Source organism: Phoxinus phoxinus (assembly GCF_949152265.1).
Source record: "Phoxinus phoxinus genome assembly, chromosome: 22".
In the NCBI taxonomy this organism is placed as follows: Eukaryota; Metazoa; Chordata; class Actinopteri; order Cypriniformes; family Leuciscidae; genus Phoxinus; species Phoxinus phoxinus.
In genome coordinates this window covers 3,048,739-3,068,239 of record NC_136897.1, presented here as the reverse complement: position 1 = coordinate 3,068,239, position 19,501 = coordinate 3,048,739, and the positions used below count along the sequence as shown (strand labels likewise).

General features: G+C 40.9%; 1 protein-coding gene across 1 annotated transcript in view; it reads right to left on the bottom strand.

The window, feature by feature from the left end:
* Positions 1 to 479: 479 nt before the first annotated feature.
* rbms2a (RNA binding motif, single stranded interacting protein 2a) overlaps positions 480 to 19,501 on the bottom strand; it is a 59,935-nt gene continuing 40,913 nt past the window's right edge. The window contains exons 5-14 of the mRNA XM_079597627.1: positions 9,806 to 9,963; positions 7,932 to 8,011; positions 7,731 to 7,840; positions 7,577 to 7,620; positions 7,333 to 7,426; positions 4,152 to 4,202; positions 3,968 to 4,078; positions 2,202 to 2,279; positions 2,022 to 2,109; positions 480 to 1,096 (exon numbers count right to left, since the gene is read on the bottom strand). Of these exons, the coding sequence (XP_079453753.1) occupies positions 2,029 to 2,109; positions 2,202 to 2,279; positions 3,968 to 4,078; positions 4,152 to 4,202; positions 7,333 to 7,426; positions 7,577 to 7,620; positions 7,731 to 7,840; positions 7,932 to 8,011; positions 9,806 to 9,963 (807 nt within the window). The 3' untranslated portion in view covers positions 480 to 1,096; positions 2,022 to 2,028. The remainder of the gene's footprint in view (positions 1,097 to 2,021; positions 2,110 to 2,201; positions 2,280 to 3,967; positions 4,079 to 4,151; positions 4,203 to 7,332; positions 7,427 to 7,576; positions 7,621 to 7,730; positions 7,841 to 7,931; positions 8,012 to 9,805; positions 9,964 to 19,501) is intronic.

Below are 19,501 nucleotides of genomic sequence, written 5' to 3'. Positions count from 1 at the left end.
CTTTGTACTGTAAGCCAATAAAAGTAATATTTATGAAACACTATGTACATTACAATGCATATTTCCAACGCTTTTGGAAACCTGAAATATTTGGTGGCAATACATACACCAAAAAATTGCATTTTAGCTAAAGTATGAAGGGAGGAGTTTAACTCTAAAATTATTACTTTTTTACATTTTCATATTTTAAATAAAAATGAATTTTTCCTGAACACTGCAACGTTAGGCACAAACTGTTTCACAGGTAATCATTCGATTTAAAATGCCCCTCATAAAACACGTTTAAAAAGCTGAACGCATCAAAAATAACCGGATAATCTCACAATAGCAGATATTCTATCTATTATCTATTTCTGCATCTAATAGTTCATATGAACGTCAAAGACAAATCTGTATTGCCCTGGTATGTACCAAAAAAGATAATTTTTTTAATAAATAATAATTTAATGATTGTCTGATGCTTTCGGAGAAGTAATGATCGAATTAGAGTGATTTTATCACTATTTCTTTATAGATTCTTAAAATAGTACGACATGAAGAAGTGGCTTTAAATGGTTTCTTCAGCAGAACATCACATAACAAACTCAAGAATAGGACCAAAAATGCACTGTTCGCATCGTAATCTGTACAAAAATATCTTACGGCTGCTGACGGAAGAAAAAAAGGAACAAGTCTAAAAAATAAAAGGTTGCATATTTTACAAAAAAAAAAAAAAGACACGTTTTTACTTTCTCTTTTCTCATCCTCCCATATTAAAGAATTAGTTCTTAAAAAATAAGAATTTGCCATTACGTGCATAAAAGAACACATTGTGTTTTCCTTTGCCTTTTCTAAATTATCTTTGTTTTTTATGCTTTTTCTCTTTTGTTATCAAAATAGATGAATGGATAGCTCTTTTGCACAGTCTCCCGCTGTTGGCCGAGTGACACCTGAAGAGAGAGGAGTTGAACAAAAGATGAGTGACGTCCTTCTCCGTCTCTGTTCTACAAAAGATACAAGCTCCTTTTGTCATCCGTATCCCCTCTGCTACTCATCGCCTGTGGAAACCTGCAAATCTCAGAGAGAGATTTCCATTGTCCACAGAACTGCAGAGCACCTGAGAGAGAGAGAGAGAGAGAGAGAGAGAGAGAGAGAGAGAGAGAGAGAGAGAGAGAGAGAGAGAGAGAGAGAGAGAATTTTCTATTAACTCATTGCTAACATGTTTCTAACATGTTTTACCAAGTTGCTAGCATGTTCCAACACATTACAAGTATGTTGCTAACATTTAACACATTGCTAGTAGGCCTATGTTGCTAGCATGATTTAACATGTTGTTACTAGGATGAATTAGCACATTGCACATTGCTAACATGATTTATCAAAATGTTATAATTTTTTAATCATGAATAAGCACATTGCGAGCATGTTTTAGCACATTGCTAGCATAAATTAACAAGTTAACATGTTTAAAAGGGTTTTGCTATCATGTTTTAACATTGTTAACATGATTTAGCACATAGCTAGTATAACTTAGCACATTGTTAGCATGCTGCAAGTATGATTTATCACGGTGTTGGAATGTTTCTAACATGAATTAGCACGTTGCTAGAATGTTTTAACATGCTGCCGACATGATTCAGCACATTGATAGCATGTTTCTAGCAATGTGTTAAATAATGCTAGAAACATGCTATCAATGTGCTGAATCATGTCGGCAGCATGTTTGAACGTGTTGCTAGCATGATTTAACACACTGCTAACACATTGCTAGCATGTTTTAACATGTTGCCAACATGATTTGACACATTGTAAAAGTGTTTCTAGCATGCATTAACAGATTGCTAGCATGATTTACCATGGTGTTGGCATGTCCTAGGCTAGTTGCTAAGCTTTGCTAGTGATAAAAGATGGTTAAATACCCTATAAGAGTTCATGTTTGAAAGTTTTATCAAGCCAACAAAAAAAATATAAGCCACAGTGCCAAACCGGCCATTTGATAGCCGGCACACTGAATGTTTGCCATCTTTTGTGTGTTGCATTACCGTAGCTTCATTTGCTGTGCTGATAGGAATAATTAGTGTGTTCCGAAGGCGTCTCCATGGAAACCTGCTGCTGTTGTCCACTGTTGTCCTACATCACACAGAATGAGAATGAATCAAATGTAAGTAATGAACCAGTTCATCATGTGTAAAGCCGTGTGTGACGATGAACGGTTGTCGTACCTCTAATGTAACACTAGAGGGAGGCACTGGGGTGTACTGAGGGATGTACGTTCCTTGCATAGCTGTGTTAGGAATATACTGTAAACAACATAAATCAATGGTTAAAAACTCTCCATTGGATTTTAAAGTGCCCCTATTATGCTATTTTACAGGTTCCTAATCTAGTTTTGGAGTCTAATACAACAGGTTTACACGCATCCAAGCTCAAAAAACACTTTAATTTCCTCATAATCTCCACTGCAGGGTCAGCTCTATTCTCAGTGTCTGAAACGCTTCATCAAGGATTCAGTCTCTCTAAACCCCGCCTCTCTGAGAGCTGCTCTGCTCTGATTGGTCAGATGGCCCAGTCTGTTGTGATTGGTCGATCGTGTCAGAAACCAAATGCTCATTATCATATCTGATCCTCAGCTCCGGATCTTCCTCAGCTCTTGATACTCAGTGATACGAACAGTAACGATGGCGTCGGTTTTACCGTATCAATCTCATCAAAGTGGATTTGCTTTGTCAGCAGAAAACAGCGTCTTCTCCACATGAACAACACGAACCAAACTCTTCCAGTCTCAGATAAACTACAGTGTTTGAGGGTCAAAGTAGACGTTGTTCACGGCAGCCAATGAAGAACATAGACTGGCATTATGCAAATCTGTTACAAACCTACGCAGATTCAGCAGGAAGTGAGACTGGAGTTACTGACGACTCGATTCAGTTCAGAATCACTTCTGTCTTTCAGGAGACAACAACTCTGTGAAACTTTGCAGATCTTTCACAGTCATAAACATCTCTATTACACACCACATGAAAGGGAATATCCCAAAAAGCATAATAAGGGCGCTTTGATAGTAATTAGATTCTAAAACTAAAGGGGCTTTCGCACCGGGTAGTTCTAGGAACTCTCCACCAGGGTTTCCCGGAGAACTAAAGGTTCCCGAACATTTTCCTGGTTGCATTCGACGCACTTTTTGTGACTTTTATTTTGACGGTGCTGAGAACGCAAGAACCTGAGCCCACAGTGCTCGCATTCTCCATGTTTATAAGTTTATAATCTGTTTAATAGTCCTGTCTAATACATTATTAGATAGAACTGTTATACAGGAAGACAGCATATGAAAAGCTATTAGCGTATGTCGTGTCCAGTGTCGCTAGCTGAGCAGAAATACATAATCATGTTTCTCTTGGTCCCCTCAAAGTTACGTTGGATTTTCTCCTCAGCGTAAATAATAAGAGGCCCGTCTATCACTGTTTTTATAGAGTTCGTTTCTGAACTGCTATAAAAATATAGGCTGCTATAATCTGTGTAATTATAGAGACTCTTCTTTATGTGTACAGATGTGATATAATGACGCAAAGACACGCTCGAATTCCCTGCGGAAATCCACCAGTACCACTGGAATTAAAAACATTATTACAAGCTTTGATAATGTTCTTTAATTAACTCTTTAATGATGTTTTGAATCGAGCTAAGGCAACCAGATAGTTTTGAACACTGGCTGGTTATGTACTTGCTCAAAAAATGGACTGCAGTTTTAGAAATGCTGGTGTTTGGTGTGCGTTCGGCCAATCAGCGAACACTAACGTCTAGTTCCTGTAGTGCTGGTTTCGAATTAATTTAGTTCCTCCAAAAGGAGTTCCTAGAACTAAAATCTTTCCTAGTTCCTGCGGTGTGAACAAACGCGCCAACATCCGGGAACTATGAAAAGGTTCCTCCGGTGCGAAAGCCCTTAAAGACAAACTCCTTTTGAGGATCTATTAAAGGTGAGAGAGCGAACCGTGCCGGCGCTGCCGAGAGACAGGTGACCCAGCTGCTGGGTCAGGGGTCCCATCATAGACGTGGGCTGCATGGACATCGGGTGATCCATAGCTTGAGTCAGAACGGTCCCCTACGCACAGAGAGAGATGTTAGAAACAGAGAAGATGCATGTAAAGCTACAGTAGAGCATGAGTGACACTCACTGCCGGCTGCATGAGGTACGACTGATGGTGCATCCAGGACGGGCTGTGCATCTGTGGATCCAGACACAAACAACATGGATATATCATTTCTCCAACTGAACCTGTCCCATCATGCAAGCTGCCCTATATCTCTCAGACTCACAGACTCACACTGCAGGCACTGGAAATATTGGGCCTGAATTCAAATGCACCATACCAGCCAATATTAATTATCTATCCCACAGTGCATGCGGATCCATATGCTGCTCATTTGATGCCAGATGGTGCCGTTCGTGACTGGAATGGGACAGGGGTTTGCATCTAAAAATAGCCTTTATGAGCCGTTGTGCACATACAGTACATAGGCTACAAAAGTTTGAAAATAATTAAGAATTTTAATATTTTTGAAAGAAGTCTCTTCTGCTCACCAATTTATTTGATCAAAAATACAGTAAAAATAGTTTTATTTATTATTACTAATTTATTCATGTGATCAAAGCTGACTTTTCAGCATCATTACTCCAGTCTTCAGTGTCACATGATCCTTCAGAAATCAGTATAATATGATGATTTACTGCTCAGTTATCATCAATCATTATTGGTGCTCAATTATAATGAATGGTTCTTATTATTATTATTATTCATTTTTAAAGTTTTGCTGCTTAAATTTCTTTATCAACTTTTTTTCAGGATTCTTTGATGAATATGAAGTTCATTAAACAGCATTTATTTGAAAAATAAATATTTTGTAACATAATGAATGTCTTCACTGTCTCTTTTTTATTTTTTTTTATTTTTTTTATTTAATAGGGACACGTGTGAACAATAAACATGTACCACACTACAACATTTGTAGCCAAGGCAAATTTGCAATGTCCGTCCCTAGAAGGGCTTTTCACATACATACAGAAAATACATTTACATTTACAGTAAGTGTGTTTTGACAGTAAACACACGTTTTAATGGTAGTGTTTCACGGTTTCCATAAAAAATATTAAGCAGCAAAAATGACACAAATATTTCTTAAGCAGCAAATCATCATATTGGAGTGATTTCTGAAGGATCATGTGACACTGAAGACTGGAGTAATGATGCTGAAAACTCAGCTTTGATCACAGGAATAAATTAGTTTACTATATATTCACAAACAGAACAGCTGTTTTAAATTGTAATGATATTTCACAATATTTCAAAATGATTTTGTACTTTATTTTTGATAAAATAAATGCAGCTTTGGTGAGCAGAAGCGACTTTTGAAAACATTTGAAAAAAAAAAAAAAAAAACGTACAGACACCAAACTTTTATAAATGTGATCCAAAAAAAGGATGCAATGAATGAAGATGATTTAAGTTTTTGGGTCTGCTATTCCTTTAATATTTAGTTGGAGACTTGTGCCTCCGTTGATAAAAAAAAAAAAAAAATTAGCCAATCACCATCGAGTATTTCACTTTATATGGCAAAGCTCCCTTGGTATATCGACCAATCATCGGCGAGACGTAAATTATGTGATATTAGTTTGAACTGCTACCACAGATGTAACTATGGAGAGTAGTGATGGATTTTTGCTTCAAGTAGGCTAGGACTAGGTGAGTTCAATTATTTTTTTATTGTCTTGCTGTATATGTGTCGTTTTCTGTACATTTTCTGTCTAAAAGTGACCAAAAAAGCTATTTTAAAGCAGTCAAAAACAAATCCTTGGGAGGGGATTCGACCGCTCAAATTGTGTATGCCTCTTTATTTGAAAACCCACCAGCCGCCCTTACATGCTAGCAGACTGAGCTGTGGCATCATTCCTCTAATGGGCCGTTCAGTGCGCTTTAAACACACGCGTCAGACCTACAGGACCTCAGCGGAGAGCATTAGCTTTTGCCTGTTCATCCATCAGGACTCAATAAGGTGTCAGCATTCCCACAAGCCCCTGCGGTCTGATATTCTCCCTCAACGCTTGCTGAGTCACTGTGAGTTTCCATCTGGCTGCTGTCGGCTTTGGCACACGCTCAGACTGAGCTCAGTATCTCAACTAAATGAAAAAATCTAATCTGGATTGACATTCAGAAATGTGTGATCACAAATGAAGGTCTGCTCAGACATGGAAGAGTAAGTTAACAGAAGATGTTGATGTAGAAAAAGCATTAACAGTAAACCATTGTTGCTATGACCTTATAAGTGTGTTAATGTGTTTTGATTAATACTGCAAAAAAAAACTGTTTTTCTTTATAATATTAGTCTTGGTGTTGTTTTTAGGCTCTACTAGAACAGGTTTTCCTGCTTGAATGTTGATTATTTTCCTCATATTCTCCATTGTTGCGGCTCCTCTCTTCCCAGTCTGTCAGTAACGCTCTTCTAACATTTACTTCCTGTCTCCATTTACTAAGATTTACTAAGCCCCTCCTTCTGAAAAACACACTGTGCTCTGATTGGTCGGCTGGAGCAGTGTGTTGTGATTGGTTGAGCGCTTCGAGTGTGTTTGGGAAATGTCCCGCCCCTTACCATAACCACCAGTTTAACACACTACTAACTTAATCAACCAGGCCCTGTCCCTTTATTCTGCGTATTAATTATTATAATGAGGAATATTGTGACGTGTTCGTTTCCAGATGAAACTCAAGACTACAATGGAGGCGTTTCTGAGTTCAGAAACACTGACATTGATATAGAGAAGAACTGGAGCTGGAGGGACTTAAAGTCCCCCTGTGGTGAAAATCCAGCTTTTAATGTTGTTTATGTGTCTATGTGGTGTTTTTAATCTGCTTGAAGACAAACCATGTGTAAGTTCATAAGTGGACAGCATTGCTGAGTATTTTCTGCTTAAAACTGCAGTGAACCAAAGACAGTCTCAAAAACACGGTTTGAAATCGCTGGTGTTTCTGACGTCACAAACTACCTTGTAACCAATCAGATCATCATGTGATCGTCAACCAATGGATCTCTGAGCGAGTGAGTGAGTGGAGGCGGGGCTCATTTGCATATTCACAGAACCGCGCATACTAAATGAGGCAAGGGTGTCGAGTTACATTCAAGCTATTTTAAAGCTTGAAGAATTTCAAGGAAAAAAATTAAAATATGTAATTTTGGTGATCAAAGATGAGTTTTAAGGGTTCAATTATGGACTACAGGGGGACTTAACAGAGCTTTTATATGCTCAAACAGCAACATTACACTCTAAAGAAAGATGAACATCAACTCTTTAATGATGCTCACCTGGTAGGACGGTAATTGTGATTGCATGTAAGGAGACAGAGATGTCTGAGCGATCATTCTGTTTGGAGCGATGCTGTACGGAGAAGAATAAAACCTGAAAATAATTTAGCAAAAACAATCAAGCTTAAACATCAGCACTTAAGTTAGATGTTAAGTTAAAAAGCAGTTAATATTGTGGTGATGATATATAGGCAAAGCATTTGTAATATACACATTAAAGGGTAGATGTGAGATCTGTTCTCACCCGTTCTGTAAGGCTGTTGGGTCGTATGTGAGCGTCATTCCTCCCTGAACGTGGAAATTAATATGATTAACTTTACATCAAATGCACAGGGTCTGTGTGAATACTCGCATCTGTAAATATAAATACTAATACATATATAAATACTCGCTCGTACCGTATCACCGTCTCTATGCCAGGGTCGACCGTTCTGTAGGTACTTTGTCTGGTTCTGTCGCTTCTTTTGTCCTCCGTCAGCAAACTTGCATAACAACGGTTCTGAAGGTACTACAGTCGAAGCGACCAGGAACCAAAATATTAGTCTTACATTTTCTTTAATTGGAATTTATATAAAATAAATCAAATATATATTGTCTACCTGGCACTCCTGGTGGGGTTTTGATATATTTTCCATTAAAATGCTGAATGATGGCTTCACACTTCTCTGTAGATTCCATCCTGTTATACAAAGACATGGATAAACTAATGAATGGTGGGAAAAGTTGTGAAATTAATTTATCAGCTTTATTTTTGTTTGAACATATGTATTTCACACATAAAAGATGGTAAAGGCATGAATATCCCTGAATGAAATATTATAGATGGATTGGATGGATGATTGATGGATGATTTATGGATGGATGGATGGATGGATGGATGAGATGGATTGGAAGGATGGATGGATGAATGGATGGATGAGATGGATTGGAAGGATGGATGGATGAGATGGATTGGAAGGATGGATCGATGGCTGGGATGGATGGATGGATGGATGGATGGATGGATGGATGGATGATTGATGGATGGATGGATGGCTGGGATGGATGGATGATTTATGGATGGATGATGGATGCATTGGATGGATTGGCTGGATGATGGATGGCTGGATGGATGGATGGGATGGGATGGGATGGGATGGGATGGGATGGGATGGGATGGGATGGGATGGATTGGATGGATGGATGGGATGGATTGGATGGATTGGATGGATGGATGATGGATGATTGGATGGATGATGGATGGATTGGATGGATGGATGGATGGGTGGATGGATTGGATGGATGGATGATGGATGGATGGATGATTGATTGATGGATGGATGGGAGGATGGATGGATGGGATGGATGAATTGGATGGATGGGATGAATTGGCTGGATGATGGATGGGATGGGATGGGATGGGATGGATTGGATGGATGGATGGATGGGATGGGATGGGATGGGATGGATTGGATGGATGGATGGATGGATGGATGGATGGATGGATGGATGGATGGATGGATGGATGGATGGATGGGATGGGATGGGATGGGATGGATTGGATGGATGGATGGGATGGGATGGATTGGATGGATGGATGATGGATGATTGGATGGATGATGGATGGATTGTATGGATGGATGGATGGATGGATGGGTGGATGGATTGGATGGATGGATGATGGATGGATGGATGATTGATTGATGGATGGATGGGAGGATGGATGGATGGGATGGATGAATTGGATGGATGGGATGAATTGGCTGGATGATGGATTGGATGGATGATGGATGGGATGGGATGGGATGGATTGGATGGATGGATGGATGGATGGATGGATTGGATGGGATGGGATGGATTGGAAGGATGGACGGATGGATGGGATGGATGGATGGATGATGGATGGATTGGATTGATTGGATGGATGGATTGGATGGATGGATGGATGGGTGGATGGATTGGATGGATGGATGGATGATTGATGGATGGATGGATGGATGGGAGGATGGATGGATGGATGGATTGATGGATGGATGGATTGATGGATGGGAGGATGGATGGATGGATGGATGGATGGATGGATGGATGGATGGAAGGGATGGATGGATGGATTGATGGATGGATGGGAGGATGGATGGATGGATGGATTGGATGGATGATGGATGGATTGGATGGATGATGGATGGATTGGATGGATGAGATGGATGGGATTGGATGGATGGATGGATGGACATTTGGGTGGATGAATGGATTGGTGGATGGATGGATAAACAGATAGACGTTACGATGGATGGATGGATGGATTGAATGGATGAGATGGATTGAATGGATGAGATGGATGGATGATGGATGAATGGATAGATAGATGGATGGATGATGGATGGGTGGATGGATGGATGGATGATGGATGGATAGATAGATGGATGGATGATGGATGGGTGGATGGATGGATGGATGGATGGATGGATGGATGATGGATTGGTGGATAAAGTACCTAGCGAAGCCGACTCCTCTGCTGGTTCCGTTAGCGTCCCGTAAGATGCGAGTGGAAATGACCTGACCGAAGGATTTGAGCATGGCCTCCAGCTCCTGCTCGTCCATGGACACGGGCAGGTTAGAGATGTACAGGTTAGTGGGATCCTGTTCCTGTTGCTGGAAATTAATGCAGATATTACATCTCACTGTACTATCAGTCGTACAATTCATAGTTTTCACATGACATCACACCCTTATAGGAATTAAAGTGCAGATCGGGCGCATTTTTCTATCCGAACCCGACTCGAGCCCGACAGCCATTAGGATATTTATGTCCGAGCCTGACCCGAACCCTACACCGATGTTTGTTTGTGTGGAAAGCCCGCTTTTATTAAAGGTCCCATGACATGAAATTTTCACTTTTTGAGGTTTTTTAACATTAATATGTAGAGGTCGACCGATTCATCGGTTTTGCCGATTAATCGGCACCGATTGTTGACTGGTGGAACTATCGTTATCGGCAAAAATATATACCGATAGTTTTTCCTGGTTGCGTCCATTGCTGGAGCAGCTGAGAAGCGCGCGCTGTCATTCATTACACAGTGTAAGAGCTGAGAAGGCTCTGCTGGCATGATGCAGTACAAGAGCGGCCTCTAGAGGTGTAATAAAAACTCGTGCCTCGTGTTGTTTATTTCGACACGTGATTCTGCGTGCTGCACTGAGAGCACATGCTGCGTGGAGAGCGCTGACATCAGACGCGCGTTTAAAGCACCGACAGCTCAAATGTATGTATACAGTACATTGTCATATCATTATAAAGTGATAAATTTGTTGACTAAATGCTGCATTAGTAGAGAAAGAACAGCACAACAGTATGTTTGTTTGCCTTCGAGGCTGAGAGGACGCTAACATTAGTAGTACCTCAAGCGGTTAAAACACTGACAAACATAAACGTAAGTCCGACCCGAATGTTTAATGTCACAATTGTTACCTCTATTTGCATTAGTTCATATCCAGCTGGTCACTTTTATGCATTAAATATGCAGAGAAGTTGCATATTTAAAGCTAGAGACGTAAGCAAACTGATATGTTCATACAGCCGACAGAAACATAAACGAATCAGAAAAGCATTCGATTTCGGTTATTTTTTTCTCTCTTCATCTTCACTTTAATACAAATTTTGTTACTTTTTTATGAATTAAGTTGGCTTGAAAAGAACAGTTAAATAGTTAAATTTTGAATGTAACTGGTTTCATTTGTTATTTAGAGTATTACTTTTTGTTTCAGTTTGAATGAATGTCTTTTATTGACTTAAATATTTATTCACATTTATATATTTATTTCATTTAGCATGTTTTCATGGTTCAATACAGTTTTTTTTATTTTTATAATAAAGTTCAGCACTGTTTTACTTGGAGTGTTATGTTTGTTTTTATCCAGTATCAATTTTAAAAACTATCGGTTCATTAATCGGTTATCGGCAAGTATGGCCCAACCTAGCTATCGTTATCGGTAAAATCCACTATCGGTCGACCTCTATTAATATGAGTTCCCCTAGCCTGTATATGGTCCCCAAATTTCTAGAAATTTCAATCAGTGTAAATCGAGCTTTTGCTATCTTTCTCTGCCTTTGAAAAAGTGGAAGCTCAATCGGGCTGATCTTGAATCTCCTCCGTATGACGTCATACGGAGGAAATGTTACCTCCCCTTTCTCTGCTTTGCCCGCCCAGAGAATATTTCCAGTCCATGAGAAAATGAGCTAGGAAGTAGGAACGCGTGCGCGCGATTTTAGTTTGTCCACGGGAGGTATCATGGCTTTTGAGCGAGCGAAGCATAATAATTGGATGTACAAATGAACACCGAAGCCTTTTTTTTAGTTCCTTCATCCAAGCCCCAGTGGATTAATTTCATTTTCTCTGGAAATGCGCCGACACAACTCCCCAAAGTTTTGCATGTCTGCGGCAAACATTTCACCGACGACTGTTTCCTCAGCTTGGGTCAATACAGAGCTGGCCTCGACGAACGTCTGAAAATACATCGATCGAGCTACCAAGCAACACTTTCTGATGTGTAATTGTTCAAGTTCAGACAGGTAATTTCTCTCAGATCGTTCAATACTGCTGTTTATGCATCAGTAAGTCAAGCCAGTGACTAAAATATCAACTTCACATCGTTTCTTTTAGTAGGACGAAAATAATCGTATTTAAATTGTGAATAAATTATATACAGAAAGCGATCAAAGAACAATCTTTGTAGGAATCGCGCGCGCGCGCTCCTATACTTCCTAGCTCATTTTCTCATGGACACAGTGCGATCGAGTTTATCTGGACACTTGCCAAACTCGTTATGAAATCAATGACGCACGTTACACTGCACATGAAGCTCTTACTGTATTTACATCATCGTGTTTGCATCAGGGGAAAGCAGAGAGAGTGCAGAAACTGCGTTGCAATAATAAGATCTTCATTCTCGCGATCAACAACAGACTCATCTGCTTGCGCAATGCTCATCACGGCAACATTTTATGTGATGGGAATAGATCTAAATACTTTAAAAACTTCTGACGATTTGTTAATCTCGATAGCTGTAATAGTAAAAACGTATAATAACTGTAGTAAAAGTATTCGAGAGAGTTTCACATGTAATAAGTAGCTATTTCATATGCAAGCATGTCAGCCAATCACAGCAGTGGCCGGTTACACTGAAGTCTCACACAGACACGCCCCTTCAAACAGAGCGTTCAAATCAGAGGCTAAAACTGGGCTAGGAAAAATGCCTTTTGTTTCTAAATTATGACTATTTTTTATCTAAAAAACATACTAACATTATAAGGGCAACCCAGGAAACATTATAAAATAATATAATAACCCCATGTCATGGGACCTTTAAGCAACTGTAGGAAGGCATTTGGAAATGAACGACAGATGAGCGCATCAGCGCACACGGGGCAACAAGCGCACGTCACCACAGCCGCGCACATTATGCACATGTTTCGTTGTGACGGCTACATAAACAAATTTCCGCACACAGGAAGACGGATGTTAGGGTAATATTTTAACAAGATGTAAAATAAGTCTTTGATGTCCCCAGAGTGTGTGTGTGAAGTTTTAGAGTGTGAGCAAAAACACACCGTTTTTGTGTCTGTCCCTTTAAATGCAAATGAGCTGCTGCTCCCGGCACAGGGGGCGGAGCTTCAAGAGCTTGTGTCCTTTTACCCATAGACAGTATATAAACTGGACACAGCGACCCCATAGGTTTCAACAGAGAGAAGTGAAGTCAATTAGAAGCACTCACTTCCTGATCGCAAGGCGAACTGCGCAGGCTCAAACTGAGCTTGACCACGTAGATGTGACGTGAGCAACCTGTAGGTCTTCTAGTCGCTGTGCCGAGAGAAATCTGAATCGGAGAGCGGAGAGCGTGAGCTTTAGCTGTCCATGAGCTAGCAACGGGAGCAACTTTATCACTCTCTATGGGCTTCTCCCTTGACTTTATGCCTCCACGTCCTCCCGATTGTTTGCGAGCTTCTCTGCCTGTCCATACGGTAATTTTTCGACTTGTGCGACAGAGTCGCGCGGGTATGACGCAATCGTTAGCTTATTTTTACAAAAACTGCTTCTACGGGGCCATAACGTAAGATACAAGGTAATGGAGCCTTTTATACATTTTCGTGTTTCTTTAGAAATAAACAATGGACAAACGGTGTCTTTAAACGCCTCAGATGTAAAGTTATTCGCTGTCAAAGTGACGACAAAATGAATGGGAGTCAATGGAATGCTAACAGCAGGTGGGGGTCCGCTAGCCAATGGCGGCGCCCAGGGATGCTTCAGTGTCTTCCGAAACACTGCCCCCCTGCTTTTACCTCACACACACATGCACTGAACATTTCAAACACTTTTAGTCTTTTATGTTCAAACCGGAGTCAGACAATGATGCGTCAGGTCGGAGGTCACTCGTCATGCGTCGGGTCAGAGGTCACTCGTCACGCGTTAGTCGTCATGTGTCGGGTCAGAGGTCACTCGTCATGCCAGGGGTCACTCGTCATGCGTCGGGTCAGAGGTCAATCGTCATGCGTCATGTGTCGGGTCAGAGGTCACTCGTCATGCCAGGGGTCACTCGTCAGGGTGTCGGGTCAGAGGTTACTCGTCATGCCAGGGGTCACTCGTCATGCGTCGGGTCAGAGGTCACTCGTCATGCGTCGGGTTAGAGGTCACTCGTCATGCGTCGGGTCAGAGGTCAATCGTCATGCGTCGGGTTAGAGGTCACTCGTCATGCGTCGGGTTAGAGGTCACTCGTCATGCGTCGGGTCAGAGGTCAATCGTCACGCGTTAGTCGTCATGTGTCGGGTCAGAGGTCACTCGTCATGCCAGGGGTCACTCGTCATGCGTCGGGTCAGAGGTCAATCGTCATGCGTCATGTGTCGGGTCAGAGGTCACTCGTCATGCCAGGGGTCACTCGTCATGCGTCGGGTCAGAGGTCACTCGTCATGCGTCGGGTTAGAGGTCACTCGTCATGCGTCGGGTCAGAGGTCAATCGTCACGCGTTAGTCGTCATGTGTCGGGTCAGAGGTCACTCGTCATGCCAGGGGTCACTCGTCATGCGTCGGGTCAGAGGTCAATCGTCACGCGTTAGTCGTCATGTGTCGGGTCAGAGGTCACTCGTCATGCCAGGGGTCACTCGTCATGCGTCGGGTCAGAGGTCAATCGTCATGCGTCATGTGTCGGGTCAGAGGTCACTCGTCATGCCAGGGGTCACTCGTCATGTGTCGGGTCAGAGGTTACTCGTCATGCCAGGGGTCACTCGTCATGCGTCGGGTCAGAGGTCACTCGTCATGCGTCGGGTCAGAGGTCAATCGTCATGTGTCACTCGTCATGTGTCGGGTCAGAGGTCACTCGTCATGCCAGGGGTCACTCGTCATGCATCGGGCCAGTGGTCACTCGTCATGCGTCGGGTCAGAGGTCAATCGTCATGTGTCACTCGTCATGTGTCGGGTCAGAGGTCACTCGTCATGCCAGGGGTCACTCGTCATGTGTCGGGTCAGAGGTCACTCGTCATGTGTCGGGTTAGAGGTTACTCGTCATGCCAGGGGTCACTCGTCATGCGTCGGGTCAGAGGTCACTCGTCATGCGTCGGATCAGAGGTTACTCGTCATGCCAGGGGTCACTCGTCATGCCAGGGGTCACTTGTCATGTGTCGGGTCAGAGGTTACTCGTCATGCCAGGGGTCACTCGTCATGTGTCGGGTCAGAGGTCAATCGTCATGTGTCGGGTCAGAGGTCAATCGTCATGTGTCGGGTCAGAGGTCACTCTTCCGCCGGAACTAGACTCGTATAAGGCCGTTACTGGAAGCCAGTGATTATAGTTTATAAAGTTTTAAATATGGATATTTTTCTTTCAAAAACGCATCACTTCGCTTCAGAAGGCCTTCATTAGCCCCTGGAGTCGCATGGATTACTGTTATGATGGATCGATGCGCTTTTTTGGGCTTCAAAATCTCAGGCACCATTCACTCCCATTATAAAGCTGGAAAGAGCCAGGATATTTTTTTAACATAACTCTGGTTGTGTTCGGCTGAAAGAAGAAACTTAAATGCACCTCGTATGACTTTAGGGAGAGTAAATTATGGGATCATTTTATTTTTTGGTTGAACTAACCCTTCAAGTGCGACTGAAATTATAATGATTTGACATGGTTTAAACCCTTATTATCATCAGCTGACGTGTCAAATCGTAGTCCATCTAGGCACTTTAGTTAAATTATATTCATTTTAAAGCTTCGTTTTTTTCGTTCAGTCAGAGAATAATTTCATAACTAGAATCTGCCCCTGCCCTCCCAGCCAAGACAATGTTTATATGTTAGCTATCAGCTACAGTGTTATCATCTGTGTTATCTTGAGTGTTAATGCATCCTCTCAAGACCTTTAAAAATACGTTTGAAATTTCCTCACACTTTTTTTGTCTTTTTGAACTTAATAAATGCCCAAAGTATACATCACTTTTTATAAGTACCCTAAGATTGTTCTAACTGTGTACAAATATGCACATGCATTCAATTATTGTTTTTGCCACTAATTTGTTCGTCCACAAGGTGGCAACAGTGCGTCTGGGCCGTTGATTCACAACTAGTCAAAGAAAAACTGAATAAACATCAGAGAGAAACACAACAATGGATGGCTACATGGATGAGAGATTTGCAAGGAGATTCAAAAGTACCCGCATTTGTCTAGCCTACAAGCTTAAAGATTATAAAAGTGTGTAGTTATGAGACAAAACATTGTACAGGTTGTCGTAATATCCACCTGTGTGCGCCTAGACGTCTCTCTCTCTCACACACACACACCCAACACACACACACGATGAAGTGGTCTGAAAATGCTACAGTAAAAGAGTGAAAAGCCTGACACCATCTTTGCTCTGCCGGTCTCATCTTTCCCTGGAGAGAAAGATCTCCTTCCTGTTTCCATGACACACTTCCCAGACTCTCTCTGAGTCTAAACACACCAGAAGCTTTCATGAAGACTGAAAATAAACCGAGATTTCCAACATTGACGACCATTTTTCATTTGAGCAACATTAAGCATGTTCACTGGCTATGCTAACACACTACTCGTCTTATTTCTGCATTATTCAGTCTGTGAACGGCGACTGTGCGCATACCGAGACACCGCCGCTACTGCTGCCAAAAGATGCAGTGAACACACAGCGCATAATACTACATCCCACAATGCAATGCCCTCAACTTGACCTTCTACTTCCAGTGTGATAAATGAACCAGAAGTGATTATGTGCAAAGATCTTTTCTTGATGCATTATTTAATCAGACTGTCGAGGTTAACCCTGTGCAGCCTGACATATACATACAAATAATAGACAGAAGCATATTTTTTTTATGGAACCGTTAAGTGAACCTTCAGGCAAATTTTCTAAAAAGGCATGCATATGTGTTTCTTGCTGACTATCATATTTGATGGCTTTTATGGGTATGATATTGATATAGTGAGAATATGAAGCTCAAACACCTCAGTTTTATTCACAGGCACGAATTGAGCAACACTGCAAAAAATGCTTTTCTTACTTAGTATTTTAGTGTAGTTTCCAGTCCAAATATAAAAAAAGTCTTAAATCAATTCATAAAAATTAAATGAGTTTTTGTTTAAAAAAAAAAGCTAAATGATCTGCCAATGGGGTCAGAAAAATTATCTTTATTCAAACAGAAACAAGATAATTTTTCTTACCCCAGTGGCAGATCATTTTGCTTGTTTTACACAACAACTCACTTAATTTTTATTTATTTTCCCAGAAAACAAGAGTTAATATCTTATGTAATTTTACTCATCTAGTAAATGCATATTGATTTAAGAAATGTTTGATATTTGGACTGGAAACAAGACAAAAATACGAACTAAGAAAATCATTTTTTGCAGTGAAATACAAGCAATTTGGTGCAGATGCTGATAAAATATGAAATTCTGATTGTAATGTAAATCAATGAAATCTACATAACAGTATAACAGATTACTTATATAAAATGCATATTATAAACACTCCCAATAGATATTTAAAGGGGTCATGACATGAGAAACCAAATTTGCCTTGATCTTTTGGTATATAAGAGGTCTTTGTACCATTAAAACATCCTGCAAGTTTCATAGCTTAAGACGTCCTTCCGATTATAAACGAATCATTTATTTAATCAAGCTCTAAATACAGCTCGTTCTGGATCCATGGTAAGAAGTGACGTCACGGTACGAAGTGACGTACCAGCGTTTGCATACGACCGCCTCCGGCACAAGACAACTACGCTTTAAGCGCAAGGCAACTACGCTCATTTCGTATCATTGGAGCGCCCGCGCGCCGCGCACCTCACAAGTGTTCAGTCGCCGGACAGCGAGTGGGTCTGTGTACAGGGAAGTTACGATGCCGCAGATGTGCTGTTCCTGGCTGTGGACAAACAACATCTTTGAATACGCTGCGAAAGATCCAGTCGGCAGGGAAAATGGATGCACTTTATTTGTTTGCCGACGTCCCAGTCCATTTGAAGGATGACTGTATTGAGAACAAATCCCAATATGATGCTGGCTTTGCCAGAAAACTGTTGCTCAAAGATAAGTCCGTGCCGACTATTCTGGATCACTACATTTTAAAAGTTTTTTGTAAAAAAAACTATAGTAATACTATAATTGCACCTAAGGGAACATAATAATAAAATAAAAAAACCCATGTCATGACCCCTTTAAATAAATGCTTAGTTTTACTATCAAAGTTTTAAAACATATAATGCAATGCAATGATTGAGAGATGAACAAATAAACCTTCCTCAAAAGCCTGATGATCATATTTGATACTCGCATTTGAACATGATTTTTCTAATGATACATGGATAATCAGGTAAACTTAAGCTGCTTCAGTCTAGTAAGTGTTCATCTTGAAATATTACTAACTACATAGAATTATTCTTTTACTTTATAAAATCAATCTGTAAAAATTTCACAGCAAAAAGACACGTGAACCCCGAGCTGAAAGTGGACGATTTTACAATTATACCAGACTAGAGATAGACAGCTCTTCTCTTCTCTGATCATGTGGGCGGGGCAACCTGTCACTCACATGAGATCCACCAATGGCAAACCACAACCAGCCAATCAATTCCCCACAGACAAAATTACGCCCACATTAATTCTTGTTTGAGAAGCAGTTTCACTCAGATATATACGGCACAATAGGGAAGAAAAGACGATAGCAAATTGTTTAATGCCGACTTTAATGACACTGTGAACACGTCAGCATTCACTTATGTTTTATAGTTGTTTTATAGACTTTTATAGTTAAAACAAAACAATAAAAAATTTTTTTTTTTTAAATGTCAAGATTGTAGGTTCACCATTGATGTATAGCTATAGCATTTATCAGTGTGCATGTATTTAAAGTGTGTGTTTCCGTATGACCCGCACACACTCCCTGTGTGTAGTGCAAAACGAGTCTGGGAGACACAGAGGGATCAACTTCAGAAGATTACAACAGAGACATTCCACACACACACACACACACACACACACACACACACACACACACACACACACACACACACACACACACACACACACACACACACACACACACACACACACACACACACACACACACACACACACACACAGCAAATAAATGCCACAGAACTTGCCAGAGAAAAGACTCAGAGAGCCAAGAGACATAAACATATCTTTATGTAGTCAAATGTGTGTCAATTAATCCTATCACTGTGAGTAAAGATAGTTCACATCAGTGTGTGTGTGTGTGTGTGTGTGTGTGTGTGTGTGTGTGTGTGTGTGTGTGTGTGTGTGTGTGTGTGTGTGTGTGTGTTAAACCAGTCGAGCATTACCTAGCCAACGTCAACAAACCTGCAGCTTGACTGGTGTCCAGGAAGCCGCGCAGTTTATGATGCTGGTATGTAAATGTGTACGTACTTACAGGGCACTTTAGTTTACAGCCCTGTTCTGCATCTACACAACAGGTCAAATGTTTGGAGTGGGTCATATGTTTAAATGTTTCTGAAAGAAGGCTGTATTTATTTGATCAAAAATACTGCAAAAAAATTATATTGTGAAATATTATTCCAATGTAAACATCTGTTTTCTATGTGAATATACAGTAAAGTGTAATTTATTCCTGTGATCAAATCTGAATTTTCAGCATCATTACTCCAGTCTTCAGTGTCACATG